At 40.9% G+C, this 24,482-nt stretch overlaps 1 protein-coding gene across 1 annotated transcript in view; it reads right to left on the bottom strand.

Moving 5' to 3' along the window:
- MALRD1 (MAM and LDL receptor class A domain containing 1) overlaps nucleotides 1-24,482 on the bottom strand; it is a 513,316-nt gene that overhangs the window by 310,046 nt on the left and 178,788 nt on the right. The window contains exons 11-14 of the mRNA XM_077808757.1: nucleotides 23,529-23,675; nucleotides 20,420-20,529; nucleotides 12,002-12,175; nucleotides 8,073-8,193 (exon numbers count right to left, since the gene is read on the bottom strand). Of these exons, the coding sequence (XP_077664883.1) occupies nucleotides 8,073-8,193; nucleotides 12,002-12,175; nucleotides 20,420-20,529; nucleotides 23,529-23,675 (552 nt within the window). The remainder of the gene's footprint in view (nucleotides 1-8,072; nucleotides 8,194-12,001; nucleotides 12,176-20,419; nucleotides 20,530-23,528; nucleotides 23,676-24,482) is intronic.

Here is a 24,482-nt window from a genome sequence, read left to right as displayed (position 1 = left end):
AGGAGAAATCTATGGCCAGCAGAGTTAAGGACAGTAAGAAGAAGTTCAAATACATTAGGAACAAAAGGAATCCTAACAATGCTGTTGCTCCATTACTAGAAGAAAATGGTAGAACTGTCTATAATAGGAAATAAACAAATTATGGTAAATAATGAGGAAGACGGGTCTCTGATACAGAGTGGTCTGGATCACTTGGAAAGCTGAACACAAGTCATACATCTAGGAACAAAGAATACAGGCCGTACTTACAAGATTGAGGATTCTGTCCTGGGAAGCAGTGACTCCGGAAAAGACTTGGGGAACATAGTGGATAATCAGCTAAACGTAAGTTTGCAATGTGACACTGTGGCCAAAAGGGCCTATGCATTCCTTCAATGCATAAACAGGAGAACAATGAGTAGGAATAGGAAGGTTATGTTACCTCTAGATTTGGCACTGATATGAGAATTATTGGAATAGGGTGTCTAGTTCTGATCTTCACACTTCAACATGGATGATGATAATAAATTGAAGAGGGTTCAGAGAAGAGCCACAAGAATGATTGCAGGTTTGGAAAATGTGACTTATAGAGAGAAAATCCAGAAGCTCAATCTATTTAGCTTATCACAAAGGGTAAGGTCTAACTTGATCACAGTCTATAATTATCTACATGGGGAAACAGAAATTTGATAACAGAGGGAGGGCTTTTCAATCTAGCTGCAGAATATATATAACAAGATCCAGCGGCTGGAAGCTGAAATAGGCTAGAAATAAGGTACATTTTTTTTTTTTGACATTGAGGGCAATTAACCATTTGACAACTTAGCAGTGGTTGTGGTGGATTCTCCATCACTGGAAATCTTTAAACGAAGACTGGATTTTTTTTTTCTTAAAAAGATGCTCTAGTTCAAACAGGAATTAATTCAAGGAAGTTCTATGGCCTGTGTTATGTAGGAGGTCAGAGTAGACAATCACAAAGGTTCCTCTGGCCTTGGAATCTATGAATCTATGTAAGAATGTTCTAGATATTCACTGCCTGGAAATCCAGAGCTTCAAACTCCCAAATAGATCTGTGAGTGAAAATTAACATAATGGTCTCCTTCTGGTCTTTTGCGAACATTTATCCACCTCCTATAATCTAGTGGGAGGGCAAGGTTTATTCCAGAACAAATGCTGAGTGACACACCAATGCTTTGAGTTTCACTACTGAAAACACTTCAATTTGCAGGGTGATTAAGAACAAGAACATAAGAATGGCCCTACTGGGTCAAACCAAAGGTCCATCTAGCCCAGTATCCTGTCTTCCGACAGTGGCCAATGCCAGGTGCCTCAGAGGGAACGGACAGAACAGGTAATCATCAAGTGATCCATTTTTTTTTAATGGAAGTAATTTACAGCATATTTATCTCCACAAATGAAACAAAAGAGGTCTCAGATATATGAGCTTTTTCTAGTTACTCCTCATCATTTTATTCAATCCAAAATAACACAGAATACGCATAAGGAAAAATAGTGTATTCACTCCAGCCAGGTAAGTATTTCCCCTGGGTATCTCTCCTCCATCCCCTTTCATTAAAGGAACAGGATCCACCTGCTCTCTTTGCTGGAGTCCTGTGTTAAACACAACTGCTTTCCCCTTCTCCCATCATTAAAGGAAGGAAGCAGACGCCTCTCGTTAACCCCTGCTGATTGCTTCCTTTTTACCTCTATCTTTGAGAACATGTTCTTTAAAGAGAGAAAGTGTGTTTCTAGCCCAGTGCATTCATCTGTTGAAGCCCCAAACCTTGAATGCAACTTGTTACAAACCATTTCAAAATTGAAACAACTGCTTTATTCAAGAGAGGCCCATGCACTAAAATTGTGGGGATGATGCAGGACTAAAGGGGTAGGGGTGGGGAGGAGGGAGAAGATACTCTATGGAGAAGTACTTGTCCACTGTACTTGTCCTCATTTCATCTGTCTGTTGGCACTACTTTGCAGTGTTGTAGGTGCATTGGTCCCAGGATCATTTTCATGAGCAGCAGCTATGAAATTCCCTCTCCAAAACTGATAATTAACGAGTAGGACTTTTGTATCATATTAGCAAAGGTGGCAAAATGTTACATTGTAGCTCTGATCATATTCAGTAACACATGATACTGCATGGGGTAAGAGAATACAACAAGCTTCTTTTTAGATAATACAATTTTGATATTATATTTGCACTGGTCTTTTACATAATTGTCAAAAAATAATCATACTATATTTTCCAATAATCTTTTACTAAGTATTGCTTATAGTACCTGTGATGAAGTAAGAATTTTCTGTAATATTTTATGAATCCTATGTGTGCCTCATGGCTATCCAGTGGTGGTGGGGGGAAGGACTGTTTGCTCTCAGAGCAGGCTGAGAGACATAGGTATGAATGTCGCCTATCTGTCTGAGCTTGAATGGGTCATTAAAAAAACCTGGCTGAGGCTGACCCCATGTCAGTGGAGAATCCAAGAAGATAATGGCAAATCCAATCACACAGACATTGACACCTAGCAACCTATGACCTAGAGAGAGATGGATTTCCCTACCTCTCAGCAGAGAAGCTGAGCAAAATCCACCATCTTGAGAATAAAGAACTGGGAAGATGTGAGGTGGGGCACAATAGTTGGCTTCTGGAAGTAGTTGGGAGCTCCCACCTGGGAACTGATTAAGAAGATCAAACTGACAGACAGACAGAGCCTGAACATGGAGTTCACTACAGCTTGGTTGGGCTCTGGGCTAACCAGAATGGACTTGGGCTATGCTTTACCTTACATTCTTTTGTGCTAACCTAGGGATTCCTATGCTATATTCCTAATAAATATACAATATGCTATATTGACTAATAAACCCGACTGTTTTGAGAATGCTATTTGAGTGTCTCTGCAAATATCTGGTGAAGTGCATTAATCCCTGAAGAGTGTACTAGTCTCTGCCAGGAGTCTCTCTCAGTTGGACTCACTGAACAGAGCTCATGGTGTGAAGCAGAAGTGCTGAAGCCCCAGAAGTTCAGTCTTAGAAGGCAGACTGTAGGTGTAAACTACCCTGAAGGAAGACTGAGTTCCCTTGGGAGTCTGGCACACAGAAGAGGTTCTTCCAAGCAAAGCTCAGGGCATAGCACTGATCCTATGGATCTGTGACAGTATCTCCTTTGGAAAAATCAGCAAATGCATGGTAACTTGGCATAATGATCATGGCTCATGGGCATTTATAACAACATGGTCAGTATCTAAGTCAACAGCAAGGGTCTAATTTTGAAAGTTGACATATTCAACCATGATTGCTTGTGCAAACTGAGTAACTGCATCTGTACATGCCCAGCTGTGCTTCTAAATGGCCATGCCTATGCATAAATATTACATTTACAAATCCAATTTTAGCATTTGTATGTGAAAATTAGACAAGTGCAACTGTGTGTGCTCATCTTTGAAAAATCAGGCCCTGACTAACATGGTAATAATTTTCTCAGCCCAGCATAAAACTGTATCTAGTACTTTACATCATAGGTGCTGTAAAATAAAACACTCTTTTAAACAGCTCCGTTCTGCTGATAAATCCGCGTACAGCTTTTTTGTTTTAAACTTTAACAGGGCAGCTGTACAAAGACTACAAAGAGACATCAATACAGATTCAAATTGAAAGCACTGCATCTCTGGAGTTTTTACTCTCGATTCAATAACACCATTCATGAAGTAACGGAAATCTGGCCACAAGACTCCCAATGAGTATGTATATACGTCCTTACAGCATGAGTTACTAGTCAATATGTTTTCACTTACAGCATTTGGCTTCATCATTCCCATTTGAGCAGTCAGGTGTGAAATCACAAAACTTGTCAGACGAAATACAGGCTCCATCTTCACATGGTAAATAACCCCGTGGACAAAAAAGGGATGAAGATTCAGTGGTTGTAAAGTTTGTTTCCCCTTTAAAAAAAATGAAAACTGGTAAGATGTTCTTTTCACCATTTACATATATAATATTGCACGCAGATTGAATCAGTTATATATAAAGTGACTTTTTCACACCATTTTTGGTGAACTAGAAATCCAGTTAATGTTATTCTCCTTTCTAGATGACAGCAGCCGTCTACTTGTGTATAATTATTTTCCATAACATCCCTAAGTGTGTTGGGTGCACCACAGTGCTGATAAGAAAAGTACTTGTCTAGAAAAGCTTAGAATCTAAAGACAGAATTTTCAAAAGCACTGATGTGCAGAGGCTTATACTCTAAGGCTTGATCTACACTACATTCTTACTTTGGTTTAACTACATTGTTCGGGGTGTGAAAAATCCACACCCTGAGCAATGTAGTTATAGCGACCTTAACCCACTGTGTAGACAGTGCTATGTCAATGGGAGAGCTTCTCTTACTGACCTAGCTAACATCTCTCAGGGAGGTGGAGTTATTAAGCTGACAGAAGAGATCTCTCCCATTGGCATAGAACAGTGGGTGGCAACCTGCAGCCCATCAGGGTAAACCACTGGCGGGCCGTGAGACAGTTTGTTTACATTGACCATCCACAGACATGGCCGCCCGCAGCTCCCAGTGGCTGCGGTTAGCTGTTCCCGGCCAATGGGAGCTACAGGAAGCTGCATGGACCGCACGAATGTGCTGGCCACCACTTCCCACAGCTCCTATTGGCTGGGAACAGCGAACCGCAGCCACTGGGAACTGAGGGTGGCTGTGCCTGCTGACTGTGAATATAAAGAAACTGTCTCATGGCCTGCCAGCAGATTATCCTGATGGGCCACGTGCCGCAGGTTGCCCACCACTGGCATCGAGTGTCCTCAGACGCACAACAGCAGCGCAGCTGAATTGGTGCAGCTATGCTGATGTAAATTTGTAGTATAGACCTGCCCTAAATTGTCCAATATAACCAAAGTCCAACTCAGCCTGTTACATAAAATTGCTTATAAAAATCAGCCGAAGTTAAAGACAGGAAGACTGAATTAGCCCCAACAAAAAGGTCTATTGATACCACCCAAGGACCACGTTAAGATTGTGACCAGTAAACAAAGGAGAATGGAATCCAAAATCAATGGACCAAAATTGGTGGGTCATAAATTAGGCCTAATTGGTGGACAAAATAATCAGGAGGATGGGATATTTCGCCCATTGCCCCCTTGGGGGGAAGGGTTAAAAATAAGACTTGGGGATAGCAGGAATCATGGTGCTAGGCTAGACGATCAATGGGCTGAAAGGAGCAAGCTTCACAGTCATGGCTGCCACCGCCACAACCTCTTGGGACCGTGCAATCCATCGTGGCACCGTTGAGCCTTCATCATCCTGATCCTGAGAGATGTCCTGACCAGACCAGGCCAGAGATAGGGACTCAGATGATATCACCAACTGCACCAGCTTTGGCTAAATCCTGAACAACTCCTACAATGAGAAACTTAGGTTCATGCTGTCACCACTTCCTTTCATGTGTTATTTTCTTTCCCACACCCTTATTTCTTCTCTTTCCTATCTCCCCTTTCTGTTTAATCGGAGTCTAGCTTAGCCAGCCAATACTGTCTCTTCGCAACAATATGGTGAGCCTATGACGAAAGAGGCAGCAAAAAGCCACACCCTAAACAGCCCAATGCTGGTACAAGGTTGCAAGCAAGAGTCAGCACAGGATGTAAGGCCTCACAGGTCTAGAACCTTGGCTGGCCGAGCTGCCAGGCTCTGTGCTGCCAGCCAGAGGTAGCTGTAACCAGAATGTGCTGCACTGCCCACGACCTTCTGTGGACACAGACCATGGAAAGTCCTACCAGAAGTCATCTGATAGGCTCCCCGCCCTACATAAACCTAAGAGGCATTCCAGGAAATATCCAGGAAGTGTCCAGTATGGATCTCCTGTAGCTGCCATGACCATTTGTTACTCCTGGCTTCGACCTCAGCTTGATTTGGACTTTGCCTCCTGACTCATATCCTGAAACTTGACTGGACACTGACCCTTGATATTGATGCTGGCCTGGACCCTGATTATGCTCTAATTCCAGCCTCAGGTTTGCCCCGATCTGACCCTTGGTCCCGATTACCCTGGTCAAGCTCCTTCCTGTCACAAGAGACAGAAGTTGAATTTTCTATCTTTGCTGTCCTCTTTTGTGTGTGTTTATCTTGCTTTGTCTCCAAGGAAGTGGGATTGGACTCTAACTCCAACTCCAGACCATCTCAGCTATCTTCTCTTGTTCCCAAAAAGACAGTTAATACCATCTAAGACTGTAAAAGCTCTACAGTTAAAAGGAATAAAGAATATTGTTAAAATGGACACCTTATTTGATATTTTATATTTCAATGCTTTAATTGCTTTTTCCTTTCCTCTATCTTTAATAAATGGTTAAAGATTTTTAATATTGATTGTTGCCATTAGACTAAGCAGGCCAATGTCTCTGGACTGAAGAGCTCGAACCATATTTAATTGTTTAGCGTTGTATAGTGACATGGCCATATTAACATCTTTGACCCACTGGGCCCATATATTCCATAAAAATTAACACAACAACATCTAAGGGAGTTCGAGGACCAACTCTTATTGAAAGTCAACCATTTTAGAGTGAACATTCTATGCACAGGACATCTTTCTCATGGATACTTCAACAGCATATAGCTTTCACCCCGGCCAATCAAGGGCAAATCTTGCACTAATGTTTTGTGCCTAGAGGATTCAGTTTAGTAACTGTGCCCCTTGCCTCTGATCATAATGTTTCCTGTTTATTATATAAGAAAATTCCCAGAAGCCAGATGTTCTGTGTTAGACGGTTAGCAAGGTGTGTGTTAGAACATAGTCCAGAACAGAGTTCAATGTAAGTGATACCCAAAATGTGCTAACTTTATTTCAGACCAGGGGTAAAAAAGAAAAAAAAAAAAAAAGACACATACTTTTTCAGTTTGTGAATTAATTTGGTAGCATACCAGTCCAACTAGTCTGGTTAGGACTTTGCTGGAAGTGCTCCCTTCTTAAAAAGTAAATTTCTAAAAAATGACACTACTATGTGATTAATATGAGGGTAGGGTTTTTCTTTTTAAAGAACCCTTTTTGAAAAGGAACTCTCTTCTACTAATTCCTAAATGCCTTAATACAGTAGAATATATGGGGAAGCAGGGAAGGCATCTGAAAACCGAAAGGTCTACATTCCCACTACGTCATACATTTTCCAGAAAAGGATTGAAGAAATTTGGGTTTCTGTGTTACACTCCTACAATCAGTAACTTCCCTAGAGACTGTCTATGCCCATGCTACCTTGTAACACTACTCTATTTAACAAACATATTCATCAGTGTTGAAAAGTACCAAGATGTATACGTTTATGATGCAGATGGAGTTTTGTCGTAAAAGTCATACTTTCTTTCCATCCAGCTGCAGTTTAGATCACTGTGATTCTAATGGAAACTATAGCAAGTCATGTTAGACATAAGATGATAGGCTTCACTACAGAATATGCACTGTCACAAATAGACCTATGTCTTGCTCTATTTTCCACCTAAAACCCTTATAAGAAGTGGTCAGATCATTCCCACAAACACTTTAATGGCTTTTTATGCAAGGGGATTGCTTTAGAGTATAGCTGGGGCATGGATATAAAATATAGGAAATAGAAGGAATTTAATAATACATGCACATAGGGCCAGATCTTCGGTTGGTGCAAACGGACATAACTGAACCGAAACCCATCAGAGCTATGCAAGTTAACACTGGCTGAGGATCTGATCTATACATAATGTCTATATACTTGTTTTTCATCTGTGTCTGTATAACCATACAGCTGACTTTGTAGCATCCTTTTTCATACTCACTGACTTTAACAAGGCAACATTACTCTGAAAGTATGAATATTATGATTTACACATCTGTAATATCTAATTCAAATTATTCTGGAATTCATTGTCAATGAAAAGCTAAAAAATTTTTTCAAATCAAGTTAGTTATTTCATTGTTTAATTCTTTTTTTAGGGGAAAACCACAAAATGACATTAACTAGAAGAATATTTTTTGTGAAAGAACAACAAAGCATAAAAAAGAAAGTTAGCTTGACACCATACTTTGTCCTTCCGATTTTTTTTTTAATTTGCTTGCTTTAATTTAACTTGCCTTTGCTTTCTTGGCTGGTATTGGAAAATGATTTATATGCAGTACCACATTCTGTTGTTATGCTGATGTCGTCTATAGCAACAGTAGCATCCTCTGATAGAGCAGTGGCTTGTAAAATGATCTATAATGACACAGAAATAAATAATCTTATTAAAAGTCACATTACAAAAGGAAATATCATTTCTTTACAATTCCCGGTATCTGTATGGAGAGTAAACACCATCTACAACCATCACAGTTTTGAAGGACGCCATTAGCCAACGAAACATATGGTTGAGATTAGCATGGTAAGATTCAAGTCAGAAACTTACAGCTAAACTCTCAAAGACATAACTACCTTCACAAAACATTATAGAACCTAAACAACCTTGTTTCAGCCCTAAGCAATAATAATCATCACTTTCTGAATGTACTGTGTTCCTCGTGGAACCATGAAGTCCTGTGCCTTTTTAAATGAGCTATTCAGGGTAACTAAATGTGGTGGTTTACAACTCAATTTAACTGAGACATGAGTTCATTTATATCATGTCTGCTGAGGTCAATAAGACATTTCCATATAAGAAATACATATAGTGTAATGTGTGCATACAACGATACTTTTAAACACACTATGCCCCAAACTCCCTGCCAGCTAGCACAGTAAAAAAAAACAACAACATATTTCATACCTGAAAGTCACTGGTGGGCTAAACTGATTCACTTAACTACAGCCCTCTCATTCAGGATTTCACTGATGTGAAATATAGCTTTTGTTTCTTAGCCATATTCTAAATAGTTTTCTTGATGACAAAAATAATCACGGGGGGAGTGAGGGTGGCTGGCACATTTATGAAACAAGACATGCTCACATGATCATCCAGCCATGAAATGCTTTTGGAGAACTTTTCAGAGCACCCCAGATCAATTGCCTCATCCAAAATAAAGGCAAAGTTTCCAAGGGGCCATTCCAGCTGGCAGGAATCACTGGGGCATTGGCACACTCTTGCCACACCTCTGCACAGTTAAGAGTGATGTAGAAGCTACTATGGCAGTGCTATATAACCCAAGGATCCACCCACATGCAGGAGGAATTTTCATATGGTCAGATCCACCAGGTTAATGGCTACTTTATGCTGGTGGAGTAATGCAAATCTACCAGAAGGCATGGCAAATCTACCAAAAGATCTATATCTTCCAGAAGGCAAATTCTGTGCTAAAAGACATGCAGGACTTGTGATGGAGTGTGATTATGTCCCACCAATACGTGCTTGAAGGGAGATTGCCTTGTCCCACTCTTGTAGTCGGAACTGAGTGCCCAGGGTTGATGAGTCAGGGCTCTGGTGGTGTTTAACCCACATCCTGGCTTTTTGCGCCATTGGTGGGAATCACTACATACCAATCTCTGACCGTACCCAGAAAGGAGAGTATTCAGCTGAGGAATCCATTTTTTCTAAACTGACGTAGCATTGGAATTTCAGGAAGTACCAATGGAGGTTTGCTGTGGATCCTACCTCAGGATCTGATAGCATAAGGCAGTGCTGTAGAGCAGATTTCATGATGACATTTGATACACCATGCCTAAAGGCCATACTTCTCTAATGTATGTTGGGCTCAGAGTTTGACTGGCACAGTGATGTGATTTCTAGTACCATACTGTACTCTTACGAATGGGCACAATACTTCTAGGAGAGCTGACTACTTTAGATACACTAAGTAGATAAATAAAATGTTTTGAGATATCCTATATAAGCCAGTTTGGGCAGGTATTCTATATGTGACCTATCTATATCTCTGTTCCATAATTTACTTTGATTTTACTAGAATATTTGTCAAAATCAGGTAGGTTCCAAAACAGGATCTCTTTTCCGTTTGGTGGTCATTACATTTTCAAAGACTCATTGCAGGAAGTGATTCTAATGTTATTCAGCAATAGTATCATTGAATGGCCCCTTTCCAGAAGTAAAAGAGGCAAGACTTTCCATGTCAATATAGACAGAAGCATATGAAATTATTGCAGATTTTTCTAACAATATTAATGAGAAGTCTAAGGATAAAAGCAAAATCTATAAATGTGAAGATAATTAATTCTAATATAAGAAAATTACTGACACACTAAAGAAGTGTGCAATATATAATTGCTAACTTGGGAATGCTTAATGCTATTGCTTTTGTCCTCTTGGTACTGATCTGATAAAATAAGCACATTGTTAACCTCTAATGATGTTCAAACAGCATCCTGCACAGCAGAAGTTGGGCTGATTAAACTCCTCAGCTCTGCTGAAGTGTCAACAGTTTGCGTCACCCACCATGGAAGAGAACTCTATGTGGAAAACCATCTATTTTCCATATTACAGTGCCACATGAAGAATTACATTTTAATCCAGGAGCTAATGACCACTTTGCAGAATCAACAATGAGGATGTATCCTATGGGTGAGCACAAATGAAACATTAATTTTGTAGTAGCCTGGAGATCTGACCCTGGTTCCATTAAAATAGAAAAACACCCTGTAAGCCAGGTTCTCAAATTGTGCTCTATGGAGCACTTGCTGATCCCATGCTGCTGACTCTCCTCCTCATTTGCACATACTACTAGCATCAAATAAAGGTACTGGTGCAAACACTTTCCCTGTATTACTTTTCTATTTTTATTATAGTAGCCACAGGCACATTATCAATTGTGACTGGGAGATGAAGTGGTCCAAGTGACCTGAAATGAGAGGAAAGTTGCTCAACAACTAATCAACTGTGATATCTCTGCAGCAATCTCCTTATGGAAAGTTTGAGGACCCTGGCTGTAATCCATAGTTTGACAGTTTTTATTATGACGGTGGCATACAAAATGTAAAGACCAAAACAGGAAGATTGCTTTGCTAAATGCTTTATATTTTAGTTGGTGAGTGATTCATCAGTTGTTTTCTATACCTAGTTAAATGCAGGTATGAGATAATCTGCAAGTCTAACTAAACCCTGTGGTTGGAGATCAGTGCTGAAGTATTGATTGTTACTGACTGAAATGTCCAGGAGCCAGCATTCACCCTCCTGGTAGCCAATATCATTAGTTGCTAATTTTTGAGTATAATCATAGAATTATAGAAATGTAGGGCTGGAAGGGACCTTGAGAAGTCATCAACCGCAGCTCCACGTGATGAGGCAGCAACAAGTAAAACTAGACTTTCCTGACAGGTCTTTGTCCAACCTGTTCTTGAAAACCTCCAGTGATCGGGATTCCACAATGTCCCTTGGAAGCCTATTCCAGAGCTTAACTACCCTTATAGTTAGAAAGTATTTCCTGATGTCTAACCTTAATCTTCCTTGCTGCATATTTAGCCCATTACTTCTTGTCCTTCCTTTAGTGGACACAGAACACAATTGTTCACCATCCGCTTTATAACAGCTCTTTACATATTTGAAGACTTATCAAATCCCGGCCTCAGTCTTCTTGTCTCAAGACTTAAGATGCCCATTTTTTTCATCTCATAAAACAGGTTTTCTCAACCTTTCACCATGTTTTTGCCTCCTCTGGATGGTCTCCAATTTGTCCACATCTTTCCAAAAGTGTGGCACCCAGAATTGGACACAGGACTCCAGCTGAGGCCTCACAAATACTGAGTAGAGCGATACAATTACCTCCTGTGTCTTGCTTACAACAGTCCTGTTAGTAGACCCCAGAGATATATGTTTTTTCTCAACTGTATCACAAATACTCATCCCATTTTTTAATAGACTGCACATCTGCTACTTGATTTTCATCATAAATGTGTGATTTTAATGCACAAACTTCTGAAACATTGACATTCCTCTTTTATTTCCACATCTATACAAAAAGCTTAAAGGAATTCTTTATAAAAGTGTAAGCAAAGATTATTTTAAATTAATAAATTAATTCTAAAAGCCATATTAGAATAGCTTATTTGTACAGAAAAGAAATATAATTGCCAATAGAGTTACCTGGAAAGGTGGTGACATTTCCTCAGGTTTGCTTTCTATAAAAATATTTGCTTTAGTCCACTGCCTCTTGGACAAACCTGTCATGTTACCAAGTTTTTGCAAATCCTCACCAAGGACGGTTCTCTTAAAGACAGAGAGCTGGGAATCCTGAGACAACTGATACCAAAATATTATCTGTTGAAATAAATGTTTATTAAAAAAGTGTTGGACAGCTTGCCAACCTACAGCAATTTCAATATACATATGCGGTACCACTGCATTGTGTACACACGCACAAGACTAAATGCAGCAGGCATACAGGAAACACACTTTGAATGTATAGGATCCGAAAGGTAATCTGTGTCAAAAAAGTAAAGCCACTATAAATATGTAACTAAGATTTTTAAAATGTATTTCCATCATAACCTATAGACATCTATCTATGATTTCCCTTACCTCACTGGGGGCTCTCATCAGGGAGCTCCACCAAGAATAATTTTTGTTTTCAAAACTGTACCCTGAGACATGGGCGAAATATCTGAAAAGGAAGCCTAAGCTAGGCTTAAGGAAAGTCAGAGAATGATGTAAAACCATGAAATACCACATGCATCCTCAGTCCTCATCTGATCCTCAGTTTTCAGGAACAATCCCGTAAACCTTCCAGGGGTTGAAAATTATGGGAGAGGATTTTTTTTTTAAATTATCCTGCTGGTCTCCTGAAATGCAAGTGCAGGGTCAAAGCTTAAAAAGAGGGGACACCAGGATGGAAGCAGCTGGAAAAACTGGTGTGGCAGGCATGGAATCAGGAAGACAGAAGACACAATTCTTTAGCCCTTTAGACAGAAGTGTAATACCGGGATTGTTGGCTCATATATCCCGACCTAGTTTCATTACTTTTTGTTAAGTAGTATTCTGAAAACCATTCTGATCACAAGAACTGGAGAGAAATAAGATTTTCAAGGAAACTACATTTGTCTTATTTTTTCTCATAATTTTTCCCACTTTTTTAGATAATGAAAAGCTAGAATCCTCCAGCTGAAAATTCACTGCAAGCCCTAGATAGTTGCTAATCACTGAATGCAAATGAAGAGATACTCAGCTGGTGAATATAACTGGCTGTTAAGCAGTCTGTTTTCCAGTTTTTTATCCATTCTTTGTGCTGAGTGTCCACAGTGTTCCTTGGATCATAAGATTATACAGAAAATGTTCTCCAATTTACCGATTCTTAAATTACAGGCGTAAGCAAACAGATCTAAAGAATTCAAACCATTTTAGGTTAACTACCACATAGCACTGTTGTACTGGAGATTGTTGGTGGCTACCAGCAAGTCTGTCTTTGATATATAGGCAATCACCGATCTCACTGAAGCTGATGGGTGGGGTAACCATCTTCCATTCAGGCTAAGGCCAGGTCTAAACTAGGAGCACTCTGCCAGTATAGCTATGCTAGGATACCACACCAGCAAAGTGCTCTTAACATGGACATAGCTTATACTGCCAAAACTGAACTTTCACCTGTAGAGCTTATTCCAGTTCTCCCAAACAAAATAAGATATGCCAGCGGAAATGCCAACGTAAGCTGTGTCTATACAAGGAGCTTTTGCCAGCATAGCTATGTCTGTCAGGGATCACATTTCATGACACCCCTGACCAGCACAACCATGCTGGCAGAAGTCTGTAGTGTAGACATCGCCTCAGTGGAAAAAACAATTAAGCCACTTTCTGGCTTAAAACAGCTGAATTAATAGATGCCACTGCCTAAGGCACTGGGCTGCACAGGAAGGCTTGAGCAAGAATTAACTCAAGGACAATAAGAAGGTTTTCTCTGGGACTGGTTGAGTATACAGGGTCTGGGGTATTCATTTAGTTGCAGCTATGTGTATCAGCAGCAGACAGGATCAGAATGCAAGCAGACAGAAGGAGAAGCAGTATGAAATCAGCCCTGGGAGGAAGCTGAGAGAGAGAGAACTTTTTTTGAGCAGATCAATGTCTGGAAAGGCAGGTTTGGAAATAGCAAGCAAGGAAACAGCCTGCTGTTTGTTCCCACTGTGTTCAGGGAAACAGGACTGCCATGGTGCAGGCCATCCCTCTGTGCCCCCCTGCTGTCAAAGATGGAGATATGGGTGAGTTCTACCTTGATTTCCTCTCCCCCAGTGTCTAAATAAGTCCAAGCAGGTCTTCAGGTACTACAGAGGGCCCCCTTTGGAGGGTCTCATTTATTAACAGAAAAAGACCAGCACAAAGTATAAGCAAGACCTTCGCTCAGCTACTCCACAGCAAAGCCTTCCACGTGTGGGTTTGTCAGTCTTACACCATGGCCCCTTAGTCACAGGGTACTCTCACGTTGAATCCCTGATCTGGAGGCAGGGCCTCTCCAGGGCTGCTCTGCCAGGTGCCGCTCACCCAACTCTGGGCGGAGCGGGAGCAAGCACCCGCTCCCCAACCCCATTTTCCTGGCAGTAATGCTGGTGGAGTGCAGGGGAAACTGCAGGTGGAAGGGGTGGGGAGGGGCCCCCATTTTCTCTGGCTCAGAGCCCCACAAAACAGTAATCTGCCTCTGATCAAAGTCTCACAAAGGAGAAACCAAACCAGCTGGGCTTTCACAAGCTTTCCACAATTTTGTAAATTAATGTTCACTGCTAACTGTTCAACCTTAGTTCCCTACTGTAAATTAAACCATGTCCTAAAGTTGTTGGTGTGCAATACTGTCACTTGCTACCTCTCTGGAGGAAAGCTGCTCTAAAGATGGATGACTTGTAAACACTGGTAGGAGCAAGTCTGAGAGGATTAGCATTTTAGTTTAAAATATTAGCAGGCTTTAAAATTTAAGGCAGGTGAAGGAAGGGCTCTTTTGCCTTGCCATACATATGGGGGTTAGGGTTTCGTGAGTTTAATGTCATCTGTCACACCAAACTTTGTGAAGATAGTGGTGCAGGGTCCCCATTCCATTACAGCACCAGCCGGCATGCTGGCCCCACACGAGGAGTTCAAGCTGAACCTTCCAGAGGATATAACCAGCACCTGCTCTTCCCCTGTGCTCTGAGAGATATCCTGCCGATCTCAGACACGTCTCCAGGAGTTCCTGCAGGAGCAGTATGCTGGCAATGCTTTACAGCCACATTCTGGCCCTCTTATTTCATTACAGGGGGAAGATGCTCAGAGAATGGTCTTCATTTTCATAGATTCATAGATATTTAGGTCAGAAGGGACCATTATGATCATCTAGTCTGACCTCCTGCACAACGCAGGCCACAGAATTTCACCCACCACTCCTACAAAAAAAACCTCACACCTATATCTGTGCTATTGAAGTCCTCAAATTGTAGTTTAAAGACCTCAAGGAGCAGAGAATCCTCCAGCAAGTGACCCATGCCCCATGCTACAGAGGAAGGCGAAAAACCTCCAGGGCCTCTTCCAATCTGCCCTGGAGGAAAATTCCTTCCCGACCCCAAATATGGCGATCAGCTAAACCCTGAGCATATGGGCAAGATTCATCAGCCAGATACTACAGAAAATTCTTTCCCAGGTAACTTGGATCTTACCCCATCTAAAACCCATCACAGGCCATTGGGCCTATTTACCATGAATATTTAATTACCAAAACCATGTTATCCCATCATACCATCTCCTCCATAAACTTATCGAGTTTAATCTTAAAGCAAGATAGATCTTTTGCCCCCACTACTTCCCTCGGAAGGCTATTCCAAAACTTCACTCCTCTGATGGTTAGAAACCTTCGTCTAATTTCTAATCTAAATTTCCTAGTGGCCAGTTTATATCCATTTGTTCTTGTGTCCACATTGGTACTGAGTTTAAATAATTCCTCTCCCTCTCTGGTATTTATCCCTCTGATATATTTATAGAGAGCAATCATATCTCCCCTCAGCCTTCTTTTAGTTAGGCTAAACAAGCCAAGCTCCCTGAGTCTCCTTTCATAAGACAAGTTTTCCATTCCTCGGATCATCCTAGTAGCCCTTCTCTGTACCTGTTCCAGTTTGAATTCATCCTTCTTAAACATGGGAGACCAGAACTGCACACAGTACTCCAGGTGAGGTCTCACCAGTGCCTTATATAACGGTACTAAAACCTCCTTATCCCTACTGGAAATACCTCTCCTGATGCATCCCAAGACGACATTAGCTTTTTTCACAGCCATATCACATTGGCAGCTCATAGTCATCCTATGATCAACCAATACTCCAAGGTCCTTTTCCTCCTCCGTTACTTCTAGTTGATGCGTCCCTAGCTTATAACTAATATTCTTATTATTAATCCCTAAATGCATGACCTTACACTTCTCACTATTAAATTTCATCCTATTCCTATTACTCCAGTTTACAAGGTCATCCAGATCCTCCTGTAGGGTATCCCTGTCCTTCTCTAAATTAGCAATACCTCCCAGCTTTGTATCATCTGCAAACTTTAGTAGCACACTCCCACTTTTTGTGCCCAGGTCAGTAATAAAAAGATTAAATAAGATTGGTCCCAAAACCGATCCCTGAGGAACTCCACTGGTAACCTCCCTCCAACTTGACAGTTCACCTTTCAGTAGGACCCGTTGTAGTCTCCCCTTTAACCAATTCCCTATCCACCTTTCAATATTCCTATTGATGCCCATCTTATCCAATTTAACTAATAATTCCCCATGTGGCACCGTATCAAACGCCTTACTAAAATCTAAGTAAATTAGATCCACTGCGTTTCCTTTATCTAAAAAATCTGTTACTTTCTCAAAGAAGGAGATCAGGTTGGTTTGGCACGATCTACCTTTTGTAAAACCATGTTGTATTTTGTCCCATTTACCATTGACTTCAATGTCCTTAACTACCTTCTCCTTCAAAGTTTTTTCCAAGACCTTGCATACTACAGATGTCAAACTAACAGGCCTATAATTACTTGGATCACTTTTTTTCCCTTTCTTAAAAATAGGAACTATGTTAGCAATCCTCCAATCATACGGTACAACCCCTGAGTTTACAGATTCATTAAAAATTCTTGCTAATGGGCTTGCAATTTCTTGTGCCAATTCTTTTAATATTCTTGGATGAAGATTATCTGGGCCCCCCGATTTAGTCCCATTAAGCTGTTTGAGTTTCGCTTCTACCTCAGATATGGTGATGTCTACCTCCATATCCTCATTCCCATTTATCATGCTACCATTATCCCTAAGATCCTCTTTAGTCTTATTAAAGACTGAGGCAAAGTATTTGTTTAGATATTGGGCCATGCCTAGATTATCCTTGACCTCCACTCCATCCTCAGTTTTTAGCGGTCCCACTTCTTCTTTCTTTGTTTTCTTCCTATTTATATGACTATAGAACCTTGTACTATTGGTTTTAATTCCCTTTGCAAGGTCCAACTCTACTTGACTTTTAGCCTGTCTCACTTTATCCCTACATATTCTGATCTCAATAAGGTAGCTTGCCTTACTGATCCCTCCCTTCTTCCACTCCCTATATGCTTTCTGCTTTTTCTTAATTACCTCTCTAAGATGCTTGCTCATCCAGCTTGGTCTACAACTCCTGCCTATGAATTTTTTCCCCTTTCTTGGGATGCAGGCTTCCGATAGCTTCTGCAGCTTTAATTTAAAATAATCCCAGGCCTCCTCTACCTTTAAACCCATAAATTCTTCAGTCCAATCCACTTCCCTAACTAATTTCCTTAATTTTTGAAAGTCAGCCCTTTTGAAATCAAAAACCTTAGTTGCAGATTTATTTTTGTTAATCCTTCCATTCAGTTTGAACTGAATTAGCTCATGATCACTTGAGCCAAGATTATCCCCTACAACCATTTCCTCTATGAGGTCCTCATTACTCACCAAGACCAAATCTAAAATAGCATCCCCTCTAGTCGGTTCAGCAACTACTTGCTGAAGGAATCCATCAGCTATCGCATCTAGGAAAATCTGAGCCCTATTATTATTACTAGCACTCGTCCTCCAGTCTATATCTGGGAAGTTAAAGTCTCCCATGATCACACAGTTTCCATTAGTATTTACTTTATTAAAAACATTAAAAAGGGCTCTATCCATATCCAAATTAGATCCCGGCGGTCTATAGCACACCCCAAGCACTATCCCAGGGGAGGCTCTAATAGTTTTCTTCCCCAATTTAATTTTTGCCCAGACAGACTCAGTCATATCCATTTCATCGCTTCTTATTTCTTTACATTCTATCTCATCATTGATATACAGTGCTACTCCACCACCTTTACCTTTATTTCGGTCTTTCCTAAACAGCACATACCCTTCAATACCTGTAGCCCAGTCATGACTACTATTCCACCAGGTCTCTGTTATACCTATAATATCTGGTTTCACTTCCTGCACCAGTAACTCTAGTTCCTCCATTTTGTTACCTAGGCTCCTTGCATTAGTGTACAAACATCTTAATTTTTGCTGTTTAGCCTCACTCACATTCTGTACCCTATTAGGCACGGTTATTTTACTACCAGTATAACCTATTAGACTTGTATCTACACTGCCCTTCCTCCTACCTACAGCTGTATCCACTCTTACTTCATTTTCTTTCCACTCTATGCTTAATTCTGGCGTGGAGATTACCTGGACATCTCCCAACCATCTCCCCCAAATTCCTAGTTTAAAGCTCTCTTAATCAGTTGTGCCAGCCTCCATCCTAGAAGTCTATTTCCTTCCCTACTCAGATGAAGTCCATCCCGAGAGAACTGTCCTCTATCCATGAATGCCTCCCAATGGCCATACATCCCAAAGCCCTCCTTATAGCACCACTGCCTAAGCCATCTATTGATAGTCATAATCTTGTCACACCTTTGTTGCCCTTCTCTAGGAACAGGCAGAATCCCACTAAAGATCACCTGAGCCTCAATTTCCTTAAGCGTCCTCCCCAGCCTAGCATAGTCTCCCTTAATACTATCATTTGACTTCTGATTCTTCACTGCACTCTGTAAAGTTGTAAGAATTAAGACGGGAGATCCTCATGCTCACTCCAGCCCCTTTAAGACAGGTGAAAGGGTTAGATGGGCATAAACGGGCTCTAAAATCCTTAGATCCAGCTGAGGTAGGATTCCTCCAGTGAGGGAACTAAGGGAGATAGCAATAGAATCTCTCCCCAACACCCCATTGCAAACCATTCATTTTTGTTGACATTCCTCTACTTTTCAAAACAGAAAATTCCAAAACAAAAAAAGAATTTTAATTTAATCTTTTCTGACACTTCATTTTCTCACTTTTTTACCTTTTTCACCAGCGAATGCAAAAGAATGAATGATGTTTAGGATTTTGGAGGTTTTCACAACTCCCCCCTCCCTTTTTTTCCACTCTAACTTTTCAACTTTCAAAAAGTTACACAATGGCAAAAGGAAAAAAGAAATATTGTAACTTTATGACCCTGTAACTTCCCAAAAGTTGGAAGAGTTTTGAAAAGTTAGGGATAGGTGGGGGAGTAAAACCCTCCCTTCCCCCACTAAAAAGGCACAATATTTATTGTTATTACAGTGTTTTCTGTAGTTCTGTGGCAAAAAGGGGACAAACCTCAACATTTCAAAAAATAAGAAAATATATATGTTGTGATCATTTTTGAAAACAAAACAAAACAAAAAAAGTTCAATTTCGAACTCTTCAAAATTCCAAAACTTCAGACAAAATTGTTTTTCCATTTTTCTACCAGCCTAAATCCTGAGTGTCAACTCTGCTGATTTCTCTCTCACTGCTGGCTTCCTAGTCCTCCTTGCCAGCTCATTCCTCTCCCTGCTGCTAATTGCTCTCCTACTCCCCTGCATAGCTGCAAGATTGAGCCCAGGATATGCAAGTTGATTGACTATGACATGCTCTGTGCATACTGACAATGTGTCAAACACTGCATTGATTAAAATACAAAACCCATCCACCTCAAATTATTTTCAACTAAAATGTTAGGGTATTTTGTATATGTGGTGTGGGACTGAACACTACCCAATTAACATTCAGCATGATTCACATGCTGAGACATTTATACAGATAATGATGGAACTCCCACCATGGAGATGTCAATGTAAGGGGATTTCCTGGCTGGGGTAGAGATGGCAGAAAGGTTCTATGTCAATCTGTGATTTTGGAGGTGTCCTAGGGTAACTCCGGAGGGAATGGGTAGGGCTATTCTTGGCTGTCCACAGTCTCCAGGAGAGTAGCCCTAGTGTAAAAGTAGAATGGTCTGAGATTGCTCTAAGCTAAACTGGAGACTGGCCAGCTCCCACATATCAGGAAAAAAGATAACTTTGTGTGTCCCACACCTACCCCTCCAGCTAGCCCATCCCTGAGCTCATTCATTAATCTTGGCCAGAATAAATAATCAGGCCCAATGATCACTTGCTCCACTACTGAAATGCAGCCACTTTTTCAACCACATCAACTATAACAGCATTCAGTAGCACCACACAATACCTGAGGACATGAAATGATCACAATTAGTATCAAACAGCTACCTGACAATGGACAGAGTCAAAGGACAGCTTAGTAATGACAGGACTCCCGAGGCGGGAAATGACAGATTTCATGCTTGCCTGTGGTGATCCTCCAAAATAAATGAATGATCCTGAAAAATAAAATCAATGAAATGTTAGAAACACCGTCCCACAATGGTGAACATTTATGTGAGAGAACTAGCCTTTCCTTAATGATCTCCTCATGCATATTGAACACCTTCATTTATTTTAACAAGTGGAGTAGCATTCTCTTCCATTAGATCATTAGGAAAATTTTGGGACAGACTTTGGCTGCCTTCTAATGAGTCTGAAAGGATAGGGTGAGAGTGTAGGGAGCTCTCTTCCCCACTCCCAGTGCCCCCATATGGGAATTCCTAAGTACAAGGGTGGGGGACATGTGGGAGAAGAAGAAACTAGAGACTCCAGCAGCACTCAACACTCTAAAGGGTATGCAACTGGGCTGTTTGGAGTGAAGGCTAAGGGTCTCCCCCTCATTGCTCCTGAATGTGCACAGAGGCCACTGTTGAGGGAGTAAACACTGGACATCTGCATCGAAAGCTCAAATGCTGGGGTCCAGCACTTCTCCAGAGATGTTCTTCTTGCATCTGCCCTCCTCAGACAGAAAACTTCAGACCTCTCTCTCTCTGTCTCTGTGTGTGTGTGTGTGTGTGTGTGTGTGTAGCACTACAGCCGCCCAGCTATCCCACTCCTCCACATCCCACTTCCAGAAAGGGTCCAGTTCTCAGAGTGTAGGAAGGGTGCACCACTAGGAGCGCTGACAGCCTGAGAGATCAAAAAAATACAGACCTCAGCTGGGAGCTCCAAAAGACCACTTTAATTGGTTTTAAATATTGGTGTAAATAACATTTAGAATCAAAATTCAATGACACTCAGATTAGGTACAGCATTCAGTTTATTCTTAACAGATTCCCACTGCAGCCTAGCAGTGTTTAGGCATGTTAACAATGTTGTGAACCAATGAAATAAGCTATAATTTCTCCTGTGGTCCGCAGGCTTCATATTGTTGTCTGTGCTAGTGGGGACGAAAGCTTAATTAAAGATCTAATCTGAATTCTGGCAAACTAACTGCCTTTGGATTGGAACTATAGCAGATGTGCTCAAGACAAAGGTAGGAAAGGATAAACATCTTCAAGGGCCCCTAAAGCTGCACATTTTAGGAGCCATCAATGCTGCCTTCATTGAATACTGAAAAGTTTTTCATGAAAGTCTATGCAAAGTAACACCAAGGGCACATTCTTGCCCACTGACATTACACTCATCGTCTTGTATCTTAGAAAAACAGTTACCGTGCTGGCACAATTATGCACAGTAGCCATTCCCCAGTGATCCATGGGAATGGAGCAGAGGGCTCCCAAGTGAATAATGACATACACAATTATATACAGGTTTAGATTACCCAGGTTGGTACAGGGAGGTGCCAGGCGCACCTTCCTGAACAAACAAAGCCTGCTACTCTCCGCGGCACCAGTGACATCCTCACTGATAAGCAGGTAATGTTTTCACTGGTACTTCATGGGACACAGCTTCAGTCTATAGGTGAGATTCCATAGTAGCCCTGCCAGCAGAGGTTGTGAGGGACATATCCTATCCTGAGCCAGCATTACTCACTGTTCAAGCTGTGCTGCTCCCCTCCCACAGCAGAAGGAATTTGGGGCCATATCGCACTTCTATAACTTCCTGCTGGCAGAATTATTGCAACCAGAGGTACCCTACCACCTGCTAAATGCTGAGAGGAGCTGGCATAAATCAGGAGTTAATCTACCCTGCTGAACTGAAGAAATATGGAGAACTACCAGCGAGATCCTCCCCACTCCAGCCCTTTTATACTGTTTAAAAGGGTCAGAGTAGTGTCAAGGAGCCCTAACATCCTCATATCTAACCAGGGGAGGATCCCCCGTGCAAGCATGGTGACAGACAGCCAAAAGGAGTGTCGGGGTGGGGCTGAGGTTAGGAGGGATCTGTTGAGGTGGGGCCACAGCATGGCAGGAATTATGGGCAGCTCTGCAACTCATAGGGTAGCCTAAGGAGGCTGCTCTAACTTAATCAGGCTCCCAAGACTGACCAGGTTATGCCTGGGACTCCTCCTGCCCCCCAGGATTAGGAGTGCACAAAAGTGGCTTCAAAACTCCTTAGCATCCTTTTCTTGGGCTGCAAGTTCTACGTTGTGCCTCTTAATTCTGCAGGGTTTGAATGGAGTGCAGGAAATAATGTGTGGGGCCACGTACTGAATGTTCAGCATAAAAATGAAATATTGAAGAGCTGCTCATTAAGTAGTGGGAAAGCTTTATCCAAAATTGGCCTTGGAGAATGACCTAAAGGCAATCAGGTTTTGGATTAGTCTATTCTCCTCTGGACAGTGCATAATATATCCTATATTTTGATAATGCTACAATCATAGAACGCTTGACACTGTAGGTTATCATGTAAGACATTTTGAGTATTGCACAGCGCTTTGTAAAAGCATTTGACTTTTGCAAAAGAATGCAAATGAGCCCTCTTTATTTAAATTCCTTTCCCTCTGCTGAACACACTGCACAACAACGAGATAGCTACTGACTGAGGTAGAGCAACAATGCAAAGGATACTGTACATTCTCCGCCTGTCCCAAGCAAAAGTGATCAGGATGTCTGTACTGCAGAAAAAGAAAACTGTTTAAATTGTTTACTGTGGATTCAGTCCTGGCTTTAGTGGAAAATTTGCCTGAGAAATAACTAAAAGAGTAGGCTCTGTCTAAATACTGGATATAATGGTGGTTCACTGTATACATGAAAGAAGTTGGCTGCCTCCATCCAGTGAGCAAGAGCTGAAGAAATCAAAACCAACATTACAACCAGCATTAATTAGCACCTCACTAGCTGTCTCGAAATTAATCATAGTGTAGGCACAGAAACTTAAACTCCAATGACTTCTCTGGGGACTTCTCAGGAAGAGCACAACTGAGGAACATTAAGGGGCCAGAGGGAATAAGCTTATACGGATGCTATCCATGTTACATATATTATGTCGTTTTTAGTCTCCAGTCAGTCAGGCATGCTTCATGGACATTAAAATTCACTTTTAGAAGGGAAACTATGCAAGAGAGACTCACCGAGTTCACTGTTGGTTGTATGATCTCTGTTAGGAAGTTTTGTGTCATTGGATGTCTCTCCTTTTATTATATTCCATTTAGCATCTTCTGGGTTTAATGGCTTCCATCCACAAAAACCAGACTCAAAGTTACATGTAGTATAATTTGCTATTGTAAGCAGAAGAATAAGGAAAGTCATATATCACAGTTTTATGCTGGAATTGTCACCCTTATTCTCCTCAAGTGTAAACTGGTCTGCCCTATTTTAAAAAAAAAGAACTAATGGTATGTTTATTGCAATCTGAATCACTTTTCTGGGGAGAACGGGGGGAATAACCAATGTTCTAAAAGTGTATGTAACATACGAAACAGGTTTGTCCATCCTCAGCTGTGATACACGTAATTCTAAGAAAAGCAGCCTGTATTAATTAAGAAGTTCTTGATTTTAACGGTGAAATCTTAATGAAGTTCTGTCAACAGGTGATTCATTTGCAAGTAGTTACAAATACTTCCTGAAATCACTAAAAAGGAAAACTTTTTACAGGAGAAAGCTCATTAAGAATATATGGTAAAAATTTCATGGGCCTAAATAATTTAGATTAATTGAAAGTCCACGGAATTTAAGGCCTAAGTGCTTAAGTCACTTTTGAAAATGGGATTTAGGCTCCTTAATCACTTAGACACTTCAGAAAATTTTACCCAAAACATACAAGGCAATTAAACTGCAGTCAAGTTGTCTGAATGGCTTCAGATTAGACCATTACACGCTCTCAATTTTCTACTTAACTCAAAGAAGGCATTATCTCCAGAATTATAGCTAAATTAAATAATGTATTAGTATAATACATTATCAAAGTTTTCTTCTCAAGCACAGAACAACCTGGAAATGTATTATATAAAATCCTTTAGGGCATTTATCACAGTTGTGGAAAGTACTGTAGGGATTGTACACAGTTTTGACAAAGATCCAAAAGC

Source organism: Eretmochelys imbricata, chromosome 2, assembly GCF_965152235.1.
Source record: "Eretmochelys imbricata isolate rEreImb1 chromosome 2, rEreImb1.hap1, whole genome shotgun sequence".
Lineage (NCBI taxonomy): Eukaryota > Metazoa > Chordata > Testudines > Cheloniidae > Eretmochelys > Eretmochelys imbricata.
This window is presented reverse-complemented; position numbering and strand designations above follow the sequence as displayed.